We start from the raw sequence: 19,908 nt of genomic DNA on the forward strand, positions 1-19,908 counted from the left end.
TCCCCTTTCTTTCCTGCTGTGGGGTTTTCTTTCCGTCTTCATCCCCTTGGCCCAGAATCCTTTTCCCTTTCACTCCCATTTTGAATAACTCTAAGCTGTCTTAATGTCCCAAATCTTTTAGCAACTAGGGATGAATAGCTCTGCAGTAATTGCAGCTGAACTGTGTTCATGTCCAAAAAATCATGTTCAAGTAGAAAATGAGGTTGGTGGGAAGTTAATTTTCTCTATGTGAAGCGTAGACAAGAATTTAATGATTTAATTACAGTTGTTAGCCCTTTTTTGCGAGAAGCTTAAATTGAGCTAAGCATTTTTCATAGCCCGACATTAAGAGTTGGGGTACATCAAAGATTTTGACAGCATACAAAATGACAAGCAGCCCGCAGGCCCTGGAATTTTGAAGAGAGAATCTCCTTGGCATTTTTAACAGGCTTCAGAAAATGGTTATATCCGTCCTCACCTTAGTTTGCAGCCTTTCTTTTTCGGCGATCTGCACACTTTCCCAAAGAGCCGCGCACACGCGGCTGCTCAAAGTTCAATCTTCCTGCTCTGCTGCAACTTCCTGTTTCCGGTTGCGTCAGAGCAGAAGATTGAACACTGAGCAGCCACTCGTGCGCGGCTCTTTGATAGCGTGCGGGTCGCCGAAAAAGAAAGGCTGCAAACTAAGGTGATGTGAAAGGAGGGAGCTGCTTAAGATTTGATCGGTCAGGCAGGGGCTGCGGTGACCGCGCGAACCTTGATGCCTCATTGCGGAGACAAGACCATTCACTGCTCCATGGGGCGGTGAATGGCCTTGTCCCCGTCCCCGCAGTGACTGCTATTTTTCTTCCCCCGTTTCGGCGGGTTACCCCCGTTTCGGCGGGTTTCGGCTAAATGCGGTAGCTGCGGGTAAACCACCACCGTGTCATTCTTTATAACAGATGTCCCGTTTTGATGAAAAAAATAAATGGTCACGTTAGGCATGCTATACTGATATACAAGTTTGATCTCAAATCTCCACCTGCTGATAGCAGTGAGGCATATTACCCATTTATAAGGACTATACCAGTCTACCAAGTGATAAAGAATGCATTTCTTTCTGAATAGTGCAAAATACAGACACAGCAAATGTAAATTCTCAAAATTGATACAATTCAATCACTAAATTCAAAAATAAAATCATTCCCCCTACCTTTGTTGTCTCCCTCCGTCCATGCTGTGCCTTACCTTCTGGCCTGCTCCTGCCTGGTCGTTTTATGCCGCCCCCGGTGTTATCTTCGGGCTGGCTCCCTGTTCCTCACTGCTGCAGTGCACAAAGCCGCGGACAGCGGCTCCTCGCACGCTGGAAGCCTTCCCTCTGATGTTGTGACGCCAGAGAGAAGGCTTCTGGTTCCGGTGCATGACGCACGTAGGAGCTGCTGTCTGCGACTTTGTGCAATGCAGCAGTGAGGAAGAGGGAGCCGGCCTGAAGATAATGCTGCATCGATCACACCGCGGACCAGTGGCTGAAGAACACTGTCTCGGGCCTGATGCACATGCTGGCCTTGTGGACCGGCAGGAAATTTCTGTGGACCAGCGGTTGAAGAACACTGTGCTAGAGTATTATACACACTTTCAAGGCCATCTGACCTAACATGTTCCCTGCAAATGTCTGCTGGCTCTCTTGGGTTGCTACAACTATGAAAACTAGATTGATGTTCATTGTGGAAGAAATATTTTCACCTGTATAATATCCAATAGAACTCCCATTTCAATTGTGTTGAAGGCTTTAGTTGAGACTTGGATAGTTTATAATAAACCATAGTAACCTGTGTGATTGTGCACACCAATTTTTCTGCCTCTTTTAAAGATGTGCTGTTTACCAGTCAGTCTTCCAAATAGGGAAATACAAAGCCAAATGGCAGAACAGGATACCAGTAATAGTGTTTCCCTATATTAATCAGAGGTGCCTTCTGTGACTGGCATATATCCCCATTTGGGGGAGGATGGGCTGGAGAGGGCTTCAATGGCTGGGAGGGTTTAGATGGGATGGAGTAGGTTTTAACGGAGATTTCGGCAGTTGTAACCCAAGCACAGTACCGGGTAGAGCTTTGGATTCTTGCCCAGAAATAGCTAAGAAGAAAAAATTTAAACTGAATTAGGTTGGGCAGACTGGATGGACCATTCGGGTCTTTATCTGACGTCATCTACTATGTTACTATGTATATGTTACTTTGTGGGTATAAGTCCAAATAATATAACTAGTCTCCCTTCAGAAGGGACGGAATTGAGTACCCAGGGAAATCATCCTTAACTTTTCTATTGTTAGTAATTGGCATCTAAGAGAAAGGAGAGCTCTTTGGTATTTCCTGATGCTGACAGCTTGAGGACACATTCAATGGGTAATCTGGTAGAATTTCCAATAGATGCAGATGGCATTCCAGCTTCTTTCTTATCAGTAGGCTCCTGTGAATGCAGTAAAAACAGCACTCTTGATTTTGGCTGCAGCACTCATTGAGTATTTTGAAATTCCTGGGTTGAGAGTAAGATCACTGTCTAAACTGGGAAGAATGGAAGGAGACAAAGTATGAAGACTTCTGGGGCAGGCCGACAGTAGTAGGCTCACCTCATTGCCGCTGCCCGAAAATAGAAACATGGCAGATAAAGGTCAAATGGCCCATTCAAAGTAACTACACTTCTCCCTCCCTCCGTCTTCGCGGTTTCAGCATTCGCGGTTTTGATTAGTCACAGTTTTTAGCTTGCTGGCTCCTCCTCGCAAATTACATCAGCTTGCATAGAGAAATCACTGATTCCAAGTGTTTACAGAGAAAATTGCTGATTCCCAGCACTTTGTTCACCGTGTTTTGCCTCTCCTTCAGAAACACGCCAGGTCTTCTACCATGTTATTCGCGGTTTCACCATATTCACAATGGTTTTTAATAGAAAACAGCAAATAACATATAAAAAAGTTATTCGTGGTTTTGCCGTATTTGCAGTTCTGTTAATCCCCTATCACAGCGAATACGGAGGGAGAAGTGTATTATCTAATCTAATCCTTAGGTTTGTATACCGCATCATCTCCACGTTCGTAGAGCTCGACGCGGTTTACAGTAGGAGAAATAGGAAGGAACAGAGGGTTAGAGGTAGAAGTGTAAAGAAAATTTAGAGGACTTGGGATGCCAAGATATAAGAGTTTCCTTGATTCCTAAGTTGGAGGGAGACTTACATTTTTTGAGAAAAGCCAGGTTTTCAGATGTTTGTGGAAAACTTGGAGAGAGCTCAAGTTCCGAAGAGGGGAGGTAAGGTTGTTCCAGAGCTCAGTGATTTTGAAGTGGAGGGAGGTCCCTAGCTTTCCTGTGTGGGAAATGTCTTTTAGCAAGGGGAAGGATAGTTTTAATTTGTGGGAAGGTCTGGTGGTATTAGGGTTTGAGGAATTCCAAGAAAGAGGGATAAAGGGAGGGAGGATACCATATAGGATTTTGAAAGTTAAACAGGCGCATTTATAGTGGACCCTGGCGATTATCGGAAGCCAGTGGAGCTTGGCCAGGAGCAGGGAGACATGGTCAAATTTACTTTTAGCGAAGATGAGCTTGGCCGCGGCATTCTGAATCCGTTGGAGTCTGTGGAGGTTTTTCTTAGTTAGGCTTAAGTAGATAGAATTGCAATAGTCCAATCTGGAGAGGATGATGGATTGGACAAGGAGGGTAAAATGTTTTTGATGGAAGCAGGATCTAACTTTCCTCAGCATGTGAAGGCTGAAAAAGCATTATCTCTTCCTCTTTCTAAGAAATCCTATATGCCTATCCCACGCTTTCTTGAATTACAGTGGCCGGGAGTAGGTGAGGAGTCGGGAGTTGGAGAGGTTGTGGCATAGGATCCCACTTGGGGGGGGGGGGGGCTGGAGCTAGGAAGGGAAGGAAGAACATATATGCTGCATGGGCTGGGGGTAGGGAGGGCAGGGAAGGACAGATGCACAGGCTGGAAGACAGGTAAAGACAGAGGCTACATGGCCTGGGAGGGGGTTGGGAAGGACAGATGCTGCACAGACTGGGGGGTTAGAAAGAGAGAGAAAGAGATGCTGCTCATAGGGGAGGGGAGAGAAAGGAAAAATGGTTAGACATAGGTGCATAGAGAGGGAAGGAAAGAGAAATGGCGTACATGGGGCAAGGAATAAAGAGGGAGAATGGTTGACCATGATAGTGGTGGAAAGGAGGGAGGGAGAAATATTGGATGCTGTGGTGGAGATAAGGGTAGGACAGATGGAAAAGGATGCAAGAGGGAGAAATGCTGAACATGATGGTGGAGGGAGAAAGAGATGCAGTATGTTGTTGGAGAGGGTTGACAGAAGTTTGGGCATGGGGCTGGTGGAGAGAGGCAAAAGATGCTGTTGTACAGGAGCCATGGGATGAAAGAGGGAGAAATGCTGGACTTGACAGTAGTGGAGGTGGGAGAAATGTGCCCTGGATCACCCTCTCTCTTTCTCCTTTCCCACTCCTTTTGCAGCAAGGAAGGAAATGAGCGAGAGAGATGGGGAACAGTAGGGGGGGAGGGGCAGAGAGAGAGACATGTTGTACATGGGGGTGGAGGAGAGAGAAGAAGAAATGTAGAAGACAGAAAAGCAAAAAAAGAGAAACTAGAACAGACTTGATGGAAAAATGAATCTCCAGACAACAAAGGTAAAAAAAAAAAAAAGAATTTATCGACTGAAATACGTTACCTTTGGGAAATGTACAGTATATAGCAGATGTCTTTGTATTGTGTTCAACAGAAAAGGAAATGCATTTCTAGTTTTATTTCTCCGGTGTTGAAGTGCTGTAGCTGGTATTTCTCCGGTGCTGACCCCTTGCTGTAGCTGGTAGGGATCCGCCAGCTGAGAACGTCCTCCAAAAGGTGGCCAGAACTACTTTCTACCAAGCATAGCAGTCGATGGTAGCATCCTTGAGCCACTAAGGTGCCAGCATCTGTAGCTTAGGGATGCTATTGCTGCCTGCCAAGCTTGGTAAAAGGGACTTTTGGTCACCTTCAGAGGAAGTTTTCAGCTGACATAGCTTAAGGATCCTTATCAGCTGGAGTATTTAAATTGGATTTACATTAGAGGTTCTGGCAGAGACCCATTTACAAAGTATGTATTCTTCCCAATTAATATTTCCAAATTAATAAAATGGGTCTCTACCAAAGCCTCTAATTCAGTAACATAATTAAATTAAATAACTACTTCTGAAGTTTATGGGGATGTAAGAGATTACTTGTGGGGATGGATTCAATTCCAGTGGGGATGGGTGGGGACGGGTCTGATTCCAGTGGGGATGGGCAGGGAGGGGTTGATTTCTGTCCCCACACAACTCTCTACTCCAGGTGCCAATACACACTCAAAAGTGAATACAGTGTTCTGAGAAAACTTTCTCACAAAAGACTGATGTCTGAGCTCTCCATGGAGGTGCCAAGGAATTTGTTTTGGAATTTTTGGCTCTGATAGTGGATTCAGCTAACATGGAATCATCAGGAAGCTGCTATTTCTTGAATCTGGGAGCCTTTTGAAACTCAACATAGAGCTGACCTTCTTTTTAGTGGGCTTTAGAGAAGGAATCTTCCACGTTCTCATCTACACAGAATTCTGTGGTCAAGCACTGTCATAGCTTCTTTGAGTACTGGAAGTAAGGGGGGGGGGTGGGTAAGAAGTGGGGGAGTCGAGGAACAGAAGTATGTCCAAAGCTTCCTCCTCTATCACTTAAATGGGACAATTCTAGCCATTTCCCTTACAAGATCAATGAATGAGAGAGCACCTGTTGGGGATTTTTCTTCTCTCATGTGGAAGAAGTGGGTTTGATCGTAATCCAGTTGAACCCTCCATACAGAAATCATGTGACTCACAATCATTGTTCCAGAAATGCTTAGAATCAAACCCAGAAAAATTCTTCAGAGAAGTCCGGGTCTCTGATTGTCTGGAGCTACTGCCATCAGAGATGGCTGTGGGCATCAAGACACTGACCAGGCATCAAAACACTGAGGGTGCTTCAGTGAAGCTTTCTCCCAACAGTGGTGTGGCCGAGACACTGTGATACCCTTCAAGATCTTGGTATGAATGCACCTCCTGAGAGGCAATTCCCTAAAGATTGACTGAATGTTTCTCTGCCTTAACACCCGATAGTGTCAAAGTTGCACACTGTACCGAGCTAAGAAGCATTCCATCTAATTTGCTTTGGTCTTTATTGAAGAAGTTGTAAGAGATCTACCACACTGAATTCTTCTGGGACACCCTTCCATGTTTTGTTGTGAATAAAGATTGAGCCTAAAATACTGGTCTTCTCTACATCCTACTTTCCTGCCTCCTTGCTTGAGATATAAATCTGATTTCAAGGGTGACAAATTGAAGGAAATGAAAAATCTTGGTGAACCTGGAAGACATACTGAGCTGAACTGACAAGTCAAAGAGTGATAAATCACCTAGACTGGATGGTATACAACCCAGAGTAGTGAAAAAGCTCAAATATAAAACTGCTGATTCTTTGTTAGTGATTTGCAATCTGTCATTTAAATCATTCGTAGTATCTGAAAATTAGAGGGTGGCCAATGTAACACCGATTTTTTAAAAAGGTTTCAGGGATGATCTGAGAAATTATAAAAAGCTTGACTTCAGTTCTGGGCAAAATAGTGGAAACTATTATAAAGAATAAAATTACAGAACATGTAGACAAACATGGTTTAATGGGTCAGAGTCAGCATGGGTTCAATCAAGGGAAGACATGCCTCATCAATTTGCTTCATTTCTCTGAAGGAGTGAAAAAAACATGTGGATAGATGTAACCTAGTTGATATAGAATACCTAGATTTTCAGAAAGCTTTTGACAAAGTTCCTCATGAAAGACGCCTAAGAAAATTAAAAAGTTATGGGATAGGAAGCAATGTTCTATGGGGATTAGGAATTGGTTGAACAAAAAAAGAGAGTAGGATTAAATGGCCATTTTTCTTAATGGAGGAGAATGAAAAGTGGAGTGTTGCAGAGATCTGTATTGGGATTGATGGCATTTAACATATTTATAATTGGCCTGGAAATTGGAACAAGTGAAGTGATTAAATTTGCAGATGACACAAAACTATTCAAACTTCTTAAATCACATGTGGACTGTGAAAACTTGCAGAAGACTAGACATCCAAATGACAGCTGAAATTTAATGTGGACAAATGCATATGTGTGATAGAGCATCTCTCCCTGTGTAGGCTCTGTGGAAAGATCATCAATATTGTTAGGACTTGCTATCTTGCTCGTTTCCAGAGAAAAACATATTTTTTCTGTAGCAGTGATTCTCAACCCAGTCCTCAGGAAACACCTAGCAAAGAATACACACAATAAATATGTATGAAATAAGTTTGCATACAATTAAGGTGCATGCAAATTTATCTGATGCATATTCATGTGGATATCCTGAAAATCTGACTGGCTGGGTAAATCCTGAGGACTGGATTGGAAACCTCTGTTCTTTAGTATCTAAAATGGATCACTAATTTTTATTTATTTTTTTATTTTTTTTTTTGGGGGGGGGGCAGGAATTTTGTTTTTCTAACCCTTCCCGCTTCCCACAAAAAAATCATCTTCTAAACCAAAACTGAGGAACCTTCAGTTTAATTTCATCTGGTTCTCTCTCTCTCTTCCCCAACCTTGTCTTTTCTCCTCCTCTCCCCTACCAAGCCAAATGTTAATACAGTAGGATGTCCGAAAAATATCCATCATCAGTGCAGCTAAAATCGATGAGCAGATTTTTAGTCACAGAAGGAAGCAGCATCCTTGGGGGGTGTAGTTAGATTAGGGAAAGAAAAGTTCATATGTAGATTGGATTTTCACATTGTATATAACTTTCAGCTAATTTCCTTACCAATTGCTAATCCATCACTGAAGTTGTGCATGCCATCCCCCATGATTACCATCCAAGCTATGCTGGATATTCCAGTATCCTTCATGTCTTTTCCAGAATGGCAGTGACCATGAGAATGGTGGGAGTGTTTATGGTGCCTTTGCTTCTTAGGCGGAACAGTTTTATCATGGCTATTGTATCCCCCATCATGAAAATCAAGATCATGATATACATGGGACTCATCTCTGAGAGAGGGCTGCATCATTTTTTCTTCCTCTATTGAAATGAATGTTTTTGAAAGGGATTCTTGCTGAATCTCAGCATCTGTTAATTCTGTTTCATTCAGTCTTTCATCGGAGAAAACGGAATCATCTGCTCCTACTTCAAGCAAGAAAAGAAAAGAAAAGCATTGGATTCATAACTTCTGAACAGCATCATGTCCCAAATATTTTCAACTAAACCTAGCACACATCTGTATACAAGAGATATAATAGCCATATCAATATACTAAAATTGAGATCATGAAGAGTAGCTCCTCTGCCAACTAATGTTTTGATCAATAACCACATGTCTAATATCTTATTTCATTTCTGTCGCATACTACATTCCCGACAACACATATGAGACAAGATCACACAGTGGAGTTCATTTACCCTTTCAATTTCTACCAATTAAATCTGTCACATTACTGATATTCATTAGGATGTTATTAAAAACGAAATACACTGATGACTATTCACCATAATTCCAGTAGAGAACTGAACTTGCCATGTTATTTGTCAGTACTAATATTTTTTATGTTTTGGGTCAATATTCAATATAACTAAAGTAACACCACAGCAAATTACTATCATTCTCTTATTTTTTTTATATGACGTCCACTATATAATTAACTTTAAAGGATTTATTTTATATACTGTAGGTATGTGTCTGTAAATGAAAACCATTTGCATCATACTTCTAAAATTGTTAAAGATAATTAGTTGGTCTTTAATCACTTGAATTACACATTTTAAACTTTAAGTTGAGAAGTCCAATAATTCTTTTTTGTGTCAACATGAAATAAAAATATTTCTTTCTGTCATCATTTCTTTTGCAAATCTCTTAACTTTCTGCTCAAATATTAAACAAGTTTCTCAATTTTCCAGTAAAACTAAACATAAAAGCACTTAAGGTAAAATTATGTCTTACCTGTTAATTTTCTTTCCCTTAGACGCAGCAGATGAATACAGAGACCAATGGGATAGCTCACATCTATCAGCAGGTGTAGATAGAGAAACTGATTAACAGGTGTTCTTATTTGCTGGCACTCCTCCTGTCTCATCAGTATAGCTCCTTGCCCAAGCACATTTAACCATCAATAGGTATAGCATGTAAAAAACTTCTTTCCCAGAACACATCGCAAACAGCAACGATACAGAATACAATCATTAGCAACACCCAATCACTAAAAGTCGCACACGAAAAAACCGACAACCAAATACCAGAAAGGGTGGGGCTCTGTATTCATCTGCTGCGTCTAAGGGAAAGAAAATTAACAGGTAAGACATAATTTTACCTTCCCTAGCAACAGCAGCAGATGAATCCAGAGACCAATGGGATGTAGCAAAGCAATCCTCAATCTGGGTGGGAAGCAAACATCGCCTCCGCAACAACCGAAGCACCAAAAAGCCCCTATCGCATGTGCCCGCACATCCATGCATAAACGCGGAGAGAAGGCACTCTCGGAAGACCAATTAGCCGCGAGACAAATATCCTCCAAGGAAACAACCTCTGGGCCGAGCTCAAGAAGTAGCCATCGCTCCAGCAGAATGGTCATGAAGTTCATTCGCCACTCGCTCCCCTGCCAGCAGGCAAGCATAAATAATGTCCTTCTGGACCCATTGAGCGAGGTAGGTATCGGACGCCGCCATACGCCTGAGGCGTCTCTTGAAGAATACAAAAAGGAAATATAAACAACTAACAGTAGTTAGAAACCGAGCTCGCGGAGAATGCTACATACGTTTCAAAAAATGTAGTGAATAAAAGCACTGCTCCCACTATCTCCTCCTAGGAAGAAGGAAGGAAAAGCGAGCATGACGTAAAAGCAAGGATGACACCCCCCTAGAAAGAAATAGTGGTACCCTCCGAACTGATACCCCATATGACGGAAAAAAGAAATAGGAATCCCCGTTGAACAAGGCCTGCAACATCGCAACTGCAGAGCTGAAGCCATGGTCACAAGGAATCTCATGGTCAACGGCACAGCTCTTTAGAGTCCCAAAGGACAAGGCTAAAATGAAGCTATCGATAACTTAGAAAAAGTACGTGAAGATTGTACTCCAAACCGGGCTTTCTACGAGGCGCATGAATATACCGCACTCTGTTCAGGAACTGAACTACAGGAAGCTGAGAAGTCAGCGAAGGGCCATATACCTAGTCCCTGTAACAAGCCAAGAATGACACCAGAAACTGAAGGGAACTGAACGCTAAGCCCTCGGCAATACACTAGTGCCAACAAGGAACTCTGGAGTGGTTCAAACGTGAAGAAGCGCCCAAGAAAGGAAAAAACCCTCCAACAGGAAGCAGAAGCCACAGGAGATGTCCGTAGCACCTGGATAAGAGAAGAAACAACCATCTTCGCATAACCCGTACACGTCAGCCAAGATTAACCAAAAAACTAGGTTGTAATACTAAAGTAGTACAAATATCCATGTGGATCGGACCCTAGGCGGGCAAAGCCGGAGACGCCAGGAAACTTCCTAGTCCAGCTGTCGAAAGACTCATCAAATCCGCATAGTAACGATGGCGCCGCCAATCCAGAGATTCTACAAATACTGTGCCCAGAAAGTGAGCTCGAAATGGCAAAACCAAGCCATCATCAGCCAGCGGAAAACACTGAAAAAAAGAGGAGGCAGAGGCGAGAAAGGAGCCATGCAGCCACCCCCTCTAACTCCCACTCCCTGGGCCTGTTGAAGAAGCTAGGAAGCTTAGAATTGAGAAACGAGGCCATGAGGTCTAGGTCAAGGGAGATCTCACGTCCAGAAAAAGAGCTAGAACGCCTGAGCCACAAACCTCAACATCCAGGATGCAGAAGATTACACTATTACTAACATGTACACTTTCCAGAGCGTACACAGCGCTGTACACTGGAACCTACAAGAAAATGGGCCATGCTCAGATTCCGCGGAGAGAAAGTCTATCCTAACCCTGCCACCAGAAGATGAAGATGAAAGTCCACCCATTGAAGCAGACCAACTTCACCTGCCAACTGAGTACAACACCTACTGCCCAAGCTGTAGAGAAATACCCCCATCCTAATACTGACCAAATGATCGGCGGTCATGAGCTAGTCCAGCAAAGACCGAGGCATGCCTTGAAAAGAGAAATCGCTCTGAGCCACCAAACATATAGAGCGATGCAGGGGGAGCCTACCAAAAATTTGGAGACCTGAGATACCAGGAACTACTGGAACAACAGCGACTGCTGTAGCGTAAGAAGGGGAAAGCAAGCCGAAGTTCCCCGTGGAGTCAGGAATATGGATCCCAGAAACTATACCGAATCCCATACTCTTAGTCATGGTAAGCGAAGAAGAAGACCAATCTGAGACCGAGACCCCACGCCCAAGTCTACGGAAAGAAACACATGTCACTCCTAAATGAATAAAAACATCACCCCGTTATACCTATAAATAGTACAGGAGAAAAAAAAAAAGCGCTGTGCAAATTCGAAGATGCACGTGTAAAGAAATGAGGGAAAGATACCACCCTTTTCGTGTCAGTCAAATGGCCCGACTGGAAGTCGTCCGAATCAAGTAGGCAGTCAAGAAAAAATTAGATGAATCGCCTGGCATTGCCAAAACGGAACCACCGCCCACATCACCTAAAACGTTCGTGAAGCCTTGGGTAGGCGAAATGGCATGTGCCAAAACCGAAAGCGCCGCTCCAAGAGAGGCAGACATACCAAGTGCCCATTTGGAGTCCATAGAGAAAATGTAAATATATTCCCAGGTTGCATGCAGAAATGTGTAACCCCGAGAAACTAACTCAGCAGAACCGGATTCAGCCTGCCCAATGCCCCCGTCTCGGGCCCCATGCAGGAAGTGGAACAACGTCCCTTAGTTCCCAAAGAACTACAAGAACTACCAGAACTGCCCTGAGGACCAGGAACACTGAAAAGGGAAACACAAAACATAGAGACTCCAAGAACGAACTGGAAACCTGAGGAGGATGCAAAGATGCAAGCATCATGAAAAATCTACACACCCCCCTGACCAGACATAACAGCGTCTTCTCCCTCATGAGAAAGCCTGAAGAGTCATTGGAAGAAGTCAAGATCTCCTCGGAATGAAGTGCAGAAGGTCAGGGAATGTCAGGATGAGACTGCCGGATCTGCAAGAAGAGTCTCCTAGGAAAAATCAAGTGTCACAATGTAAAGAGGAATATACTGGAACCCATGAAAACAGTCCTAACCCCATGCAACATGAGCTAAATACGTATGTCCATTAAAGTGAATACGCACTAGACTCAATCAAGAGGCTGCATCTACCGCCTCGTGGAAAACAACAGCATCCTTAAAGGTATCAGACAAAGCTCAGATCGCTAATGAGAGCTTCAGGGATGAGGCTAACAGCCACATAGCGCGCGTCCTCCGCGGGTTTGATAGAATAGTTAACCGGCTCTAGGTTAAAAGGAGCTGTACAGCCCGTCTTGTCTGGTCGGGGAGCCTATCTAGAATGTGCCATGAGAAAATGGTGATAGGAGAAACCAGCATGATAAGCATGGAAATCCGAAGTCCAGGCCCCCTCAGAAACAAAGAAAGAGTGCCCTTAGGAAAAGTATACTGACCCGGATGTCTGAAAGATAAGACACCCATTCCAAAAGAAAAAACGTCAGGGAATATTCAAACTGACATATAGCCCTGGTGTCCCCTACTGAGAGTCACTGCAAGGTGAAATGAACCCTCAAACAACCTGGAAAAATAGGGTGTACAGCCCCATACGGCAGGAGAAGATGGTAGCCTCATAAGACTGCATAGAAGCCAGTAAAACACAGGACCTTGCATCACTCCTGAAATAAGAAAACCTAGCCCTGCCCGTCGGAAAAGGCAAGGCACCACCCGGCTACCCCACTCCAGCCTTAGGTAGCATCTCACCAGGAAAACCTAATACGCTAGGATAAAAAGTAATTTCCATAGCGCTAGCAGACCCCCGCCGCGCAACCCGAAGGAGCAAGGAAGAGGAAAGCAGACAAACTGCATAAGCACCAGACAGGTACCCCGGGAGAGAGGAGGAGAGATCTGAACCCAGATCCGGATATCCCCCCGTTGCTGACCTCCGTCAGTGACAATCTGACTGCTGCCGCTCCAGTGCAGGAACAATCTGCAACCCAGGAGCCAAGCACACCATGTCACCCCCTCTCCAATGCCCTCTGGCCAGTCAGGACGGCTCCCATGCCCGAAAAAACACAGATAGGCCCAAACAACAGCCTCGGGAGAGAGTCTATGGCCGCATTACTGGCAACTGCAACTCGCAGAAGCGGCCATGTCCAGCAATCGGGAGCTCGCAGAAAGCGCAGCGAGAGGAGAGATGTCAAAACAGACAACAAAGACGCCACGGTGCTCCCGCCAGCGTCGGAGCACAAGCGAGAGCATCCGGGCCTCCGAAAGGCACCGGCTCCATAAACAGACACCCGCAGAGCAATTACACACAGGTGCAGGATACGCCGTGCAATGGCAGTCTAAGTGACCAGGCCGTAACAGTCAGGATTTTTCCCGCCCACGCACGAAGACAAGCTCGCACCTCCCGTGCGCGGGAAGGCACCGGCCCTAACTTTTTTTTTTTTTTTTTTAACTGAGCCCAAAAATTTTCAAAATAAACCAGATTGCATATACAAACGTACGTTCCCTAGCAACAGCAGGGAGCCCTCCATCGAACAAGACCAGTTACATCGAAATTTAACAAAGCGTAGCCTCTGAGAAATAAATCATCCCATGGTTGAGCCACGCGACCACACCACTTCAGTTTTCACAAATCACCAAACATAAGATCACCAACAAAACCCGCAGCTCTAAGACAACGTCAAAAAACTAACACACCCAGCTCCAACATCACCAGAAATTATAATCCACCGATGTAACATAAAAAGAAATACTCACAACCTGGTGGACAGGGCTTGCAGAGCCGGTAGACCCTGGCTGAGCCCAAAGACAGGGCAGAATTATACATAGCAAATGCGGTCTCTTTTCTTTTTTTTTTTTAAAAGGGAAAGAAGAAAAAAATTAGAGACCAAGTTAAACCCTCTATCATTGAAGGGAGGGTGAGGCAGGGACAAGGGGGACCCAAGTGTAACCTCTAAAGCCGGCACCATTTAGCCGGACACCCCTGTCTCACTGAAGAGAAAAATCTCAACAGGAGGTAATAAAGTTCCAGTCACAGCTAGAATCCAGGAGCTAGTTGAATAGCGACTTCAACCTGCTGGGAGATAGAGAATACTGATGAGACAGGAGGAGTGCCAGCAAATAAGAACACCTGTTAATAGTTTCTCTATCTCCACCTGCTGATAGATGTGAGCTATCCCATTGGTCTCTGGATTCATCTGCTGCTGTTGCTAGGGAAATCCTACTTATGATTTACACATATGTAATAAAAGAACATTACTGGCTTATATAATATCCAATGTGTCACTGAAAGAGAGATATGTCAGAAATCCATAAGCAATAGATTATACAAATATAACCATTCAATTTTTTCAGCTTAAATAACAGCTTTGTATTCAAAGTACACAATGGGTCTCATTTTCAAAGCACTTAGGACTCCTTTTACTAAGCTGTGATGGCAGTTTTAGCACAAGCAGGATTTTAGCACGTGCTAAACCTGCACTACGCGGCTAGAACTAACACCAGCTCAATGCTGGCGTTAAGGTCTAGCGCGCGCTAAAACCGCTATCACAGCTTAGTAAAAGGAGCCCTTAGACACACCAAGTAGCATAGGTTACTATGATATTTTGCGTCTAAGTGCTTTGAAAATGAGCCCCGACATATACTATGTGCCACATACTTAAATAGCAATTGCATTAAATTTTCCATTTTCTTCCTAATAAAATTTCACATTCTCCTTTACCTCTTGACCTGAGCACCACAGGTCAAGCTGCAAATTAAAGAAAGCATTATTTTTAAATTAACATTTTTAAGATTATTTAACTATTTCTTCCTAGCTATTTCAAAATTGCAGAATCATTTTAAAAGTAAAAATATATTAATGTATAACATTCATATTGTTCCATGTAGAAACTGAGTCCACTCTGCTCAAATATTATCATAGGTGTGGGCAACGTGTGGTCCAGGGATCAAATACAGCCCACTGAATTTGATGTAGTCCATGAGACCATGGAAGCATGGAAAGATTAGATTCTTACCCTGGTAATATTCTTTCTAGTAGACAGACACATTATTCCTGAACCTTCGGTAGTCAGCCTATTTCTGTGAGAATTCTTGTAGAGTCTAAGTAGCATTCTTTTGCTTTGCCTCCCATCTCTCTGGGCTGTCCTCCAATCAGTCAGTTTGCACCAAAGCAGATGGTCAGCCCTAGAAACAGAATAGGGACGGATGCGGGGACATGATGGCAGATAAAGGCCAAATGGCACATCTAGTCTGCCCATCCACAGTAACCATTATTTCTTTCTCTCTCTCTCTGAGATTCCACATGCCTATCCCACGTCTTCTTGAATTCAGACACAATCTCCTTCTCCACCACTTCTTCTGGGAGATTGTTCCACGCATCTACCACCCTTTCTGTAGAAAAGTATTTCCTTTGATTACTTTGGAGCCTATCACCTCTTAACTTCATCTTATTCTCTCTCATTCCTGAGCTTCCTTTCAATCGAAAGAGACTCGACTCAACTCATGCGCATTTACGCCACGTAGGTATTTAAATGTCTCTTTTATATCTCCCCTTTCCCACCTTTCCTCTAAAGCAGTGTTTTTCAACCGCTGTTCCGCGGCACACTAGTGTGCCGCGAGATGTTGCCTGGTGTGCCGTACGGTCAGGGCCGCCATCAGGGCAGTACCACCAGTCTAGGGAGAGGGGCGATCCGCCCCACGTGGACAGGAGAGAGCTGAACGGGGGACCTGCTGAGTTCAATACATCTCGAGCCGCGAGGCTCGTCTTCTGTTCCTGCCTGCCCTGCAGCTAACATATAGCCGATCGCAAGCGTTCTCCGATGTCAGCGCTGACGTCGGAGGGAGGGCTTAAGCAAAGCCTGCCCTCCGACGTCAGCGCTGACGTCGGAGAATACTTCCGTTCGGCTATTTGTGTGCGGCAGGGCAGACAGGAAGCAGAAGACAAGCCTCGCGGCTTGAGCTTCGTTTTGCTGAGAAAGTTGCAAAGATGGGCTGGTAGGCAAACACGGAACACAAAAGGGGGGAGGGAGTGCGTTTTGGACACAAGGCATGAACTTGGGAGAGAGGAAGGGAGGGAAAGAGATGCTGAGGTGGGGGAGGGAATGGGTTTTTGGACACAGAAGGCATGGACTTGGGAGAGAGGAAGGGAGGGAAAGAGATGCTGAGGTGGGGGAGGGAATGCGTTTTTGGACACAGAAGAAATGGACTTGGGAGAGAGGAAGGGAGGGAAAGAGATGCTGAGGTGGGGGAGGGAATGCGTTTTTGGACACAGAAGAAATGGACTTGGGAGAGAGGAAGGGAGGGAAAGAGATGCTGAGGTGGGGGAGGGAATGAGTGTTTGGACACAGAAGGCATGGACTTTGGAGAGAGGAAGGGAGGGAAAGAGATGGTTGTGTACACGGGGAATAGAAGAAAGGAGAATTTTTGGTCATAGGGAGGGAGTGAGGTACAGATAGTGGCATACCAGGGTGGGGGGGGGCGGTCTGCCCCACCCCGGGTTTACATCCCAAGGGGGTGCACAGCTGGCCACCCTCCAGTGTTGTCCCTAGGCCGGCAAACTGCGGCTCTTTAGCCACTTGAGTGCCACCGCCGCCAACGGTGTTGTTGGCGGTGGCAGCATTATAAAATACTTTCTTTGTGTTTATTTGATTCCTATTCAAGAGAATTACTTTATATATAGTCAATATAGGCACAGAGTTAAATTTTTTAACATTTTCTAATGGTGGTGTGCCTCGTGATTTTTTTCATGAAACAAGTGTGCCTTTGCCCAAAAAAGGTTGAAAAACACTGCTCTAAAGTATACATATTGAGATCTTTAAGTCTGTCCCTATACGCATTATGATGAAGACCACGCACCATTTTAGTAGCCTTACTCTGGACCGACTCCATCCTTTTTATATCTTTTTGAAGATGTGGTCTCCAGAATTGTACATAATATTCTAAATGAGGTCTCACCAGAGTCTTATACAAGGGCATCAATACCTCCCTTTTCCTACTGGCCATACCTCTTCCTATGTCTGTTCTGTTCATATCATTAACATCAAACCGATGAAACAAACTTAACCATTTGCAATACATAACAAGGTGAAAATAAACAAGTCACCAACCTGACTGCAACCTGCACTAAGAGTATCGGAGATTCTACAGATACTCCCTTATATTATTCAACGGGGCAGTCACATCCTCTATCCTTGACAAAATTAGATAAAGGAAAGAAACAAGATGTCCAGATTCTCCCGCATATTTGAGGCAGCAAGCAGGCAAATAAACATCTGACAGGGTGGGCTTCAGGAATAAAGAGATTAGGTTCTTACCTTGCTAATATCTTTTCCAGTAGATAGGTTATGTCATTCTGGACAGGTGGGTTATCGCCTCATGGCCACGAGTCTCTGCAGAAGGAATCCAATCTGGATTTTTCTTCTATAACCCTCCTACTTCACTGAGAGCTCTATTGCCACCTACAGTTAGTGCCCAAGCAAGCAAGAGCTCTTCTGAAATAAGATGATGTAGGGAAATGGGAAAACTTCCCAAACCAATAAATCTGTTCTGTGCAAACCAAGTAACATAAGAACTATGAACAATCTTTAGCATTAACTTAATATTCAATTTTTCTGCTTTCTTTTCAAAATCTGTTTCCATGTCTTACCTTCCCTTCTCTCTCTTTCTTTCCTTTCTCTCCCTCCCTCCTTCCTTTCTTTCCCCTGGTCTGGCATCTGTCTCCTTCCCTCCCCCAACTTTTTATTTCTTTCACCCTGCCCCCTTCTTTCTTTCTCTCTCTCTCCATGCCCCCTTTCTTTCTATATGTCTGTCTTTCTCTCTCTCTCCGTGCCCGCTTTCTTTCTTTTTTTCTTTCTCCATGCCCGCCATTTCTTTCTGTCTTTCTCTCTCCATGCCCCTTTCTGTCTGTGTCCCGTCTCCCTTCTTTCTTTCTGGCTCCCCCTTTCTTTCTTTATTTCTCCCTGCCCTCCCCCAAGCCACCACCATTGGGGAACAAGCCGCCACCGCCGTAATAGGGGAACAGGCCAGCACCGAGGTCTTAGGTCTCCCTGCTTATCTTCCCCTGTCTGGAAGGATTGGATTAAAGCAGGTATACAAACCTTAAATGATGTTATATCTAATGGCAAACTGCTGGATTTTTCACAGCTGCAACTTAAATTTGGTCTAGATAAAAAAACAAAGTTATAAGTGGTTGCAACTGAAGCAGGCTATTCAGGCAGGGTTCCCTGAATGGAAATCTCTTAATAATCAATTTAATTTGGATTTTTTTATGCTTTCAGGCAGACTTCCTGGGTCACCAGGCCGCACAGTAGTATAAATTATTATCTGGCTATTTAAATAAGAAACCAAAAACTGGACTTAGAGATATTTGGAGCATTGAGATTAAGCATCAAATTAGTGCGTCTCAATGGCCACGTATTTGGTCCTGGAGGATGAAGTGTACAATGTCTGCATCTATGAGGCAAACATGGTTTTTCCTGTTGCATAGAGCACTCTGGTCCCCTGTTCGTTTACAAAAATTGGATTGCTCTAAGTCTAATAGATGTTGGCATTGTCATCTTGAAGCTGGAACTTTAGATCATTTATTGTCCATTCATTAAGGCTTTTTGGGAGTCTATTTGGGATCAAATAAATTGTTTGTTAGAGAACCATGTAGAATTGTCATATGACACAATTTTATTTGGCATGTCTATGAGAGCTAAATGTCAAATATCTGCTAATAACAACAATCTTTTATTGATATTAACAGGAGTTGCCATCCAACAAATAACACATAATTGGAAGGACTGTAAAAGACTGAATTATTGTTTTTGGTGGTCTTCAGTTTGTCATGTGTATAAAATGGAAAGAGCGTTGGCTGTTCAAAAAGGTTATTATAATAAATTTAAGAATGTGTGGGGACCTTTATTAAATTATAGTAATGAATAAGTTACACTTTTCCCAATCTTAATACACATGTGGATTTGAGGGGGGGGATTTCTTGTTTTTCCATTAAGAATATATAGATGATTGTTGTAAGATATTATTTTCATGTGGTATATGTTAGTTGTATATGAATTTGGGAGAGGGGTGGGGTTAAATCTTCTTGGTGTATGATATTGAAAATTTTTCAAGTGATGATGTATTATATTTGGTTGATATTTACTGTACACTGATGTAAGTTTAAAAATGAATAAAGAAATTACAAAGTGTTGCAGTGGAAAAAAAAAAAAAGAACTATGAACAATCAAACAAAGCAACAAACATGCCAGCATAAGCATCAAAGAAGTACAAATAATACCCCCAAATATACCAGTAATAAATTACTTTTCATAGCCCAAAGGATTAACTGGCCTCCAAATAACAGATTTGGCGAACAACATTCTTAATGAGACAGTAGGAAGGCGCAGGAAAGAAAATGCTTGAATACCTGAATAAATTAATGTAAACCGTTCTGAGCTCCCCTGGGAGAATGGTATAGAAAATTGAATAAATAAATAAAAAGCAGGGCAGGGGTTCAGAACGACACACCTATCTAACGGAAAATATATTAGCAAGATAAGAACCTAATCTCTTTTTCCAGTGTAAAAGGTGTGACAATTTGGACAAGCGAGACGTACAAAAGCAGTCCCAGAAATCTAGGGCAGGATGACTGCACCAGCACTTAGCACTGAGGACCCAAAGGCAGAGTCCTCCCTTGCCACCACATCCACTCTGTAAAACATAACCAATGTATGTAGAGTGGACC

General features: G+C 43.6%; 1 protein-coding gene across 7 annotated transcripts in view; it reads right to left on the minus strand.

Moving 5' to 3' along the window:
• Positions 1-19,908, minus strand: part of SLC39A10 (solute carrier family 39 member 10) — a 147,399-nt gene that overhangs the window by 39,614 nt on the left and 87,877 nt on the right. For 6 of the 7 annotated variants that reach the window (XM_033944670.1, XM_033944664.1, XM_033944668.1 and 3 more), the window contains exon 7: positions 7,827-8,186. In XM_033944670.1, the coding sequence (XP_033800561.1) occupies positions 7,827-8,186 (360 nt within the window). The remainder of the gene's footprint in view (positions 1-7,826; positions 8,187-19,908) is intronic. The other variant, XM_033944665.1, reaches the window with a different exon arrangement.

This window comes from Geotrypetes seraphini, chromosome 5 (assembly GCF_902459505.1).
Source record: "Geotrypetes seraphini chromosome 5, aGeoSer1.1, whole genome shotgun sequence".
NCBI lineage: Eukaryota > Metazoa > Chordata > Amphibia > Gymnophiona > Dermophiidae > Geotrypetes > Geotrypetes seraphini.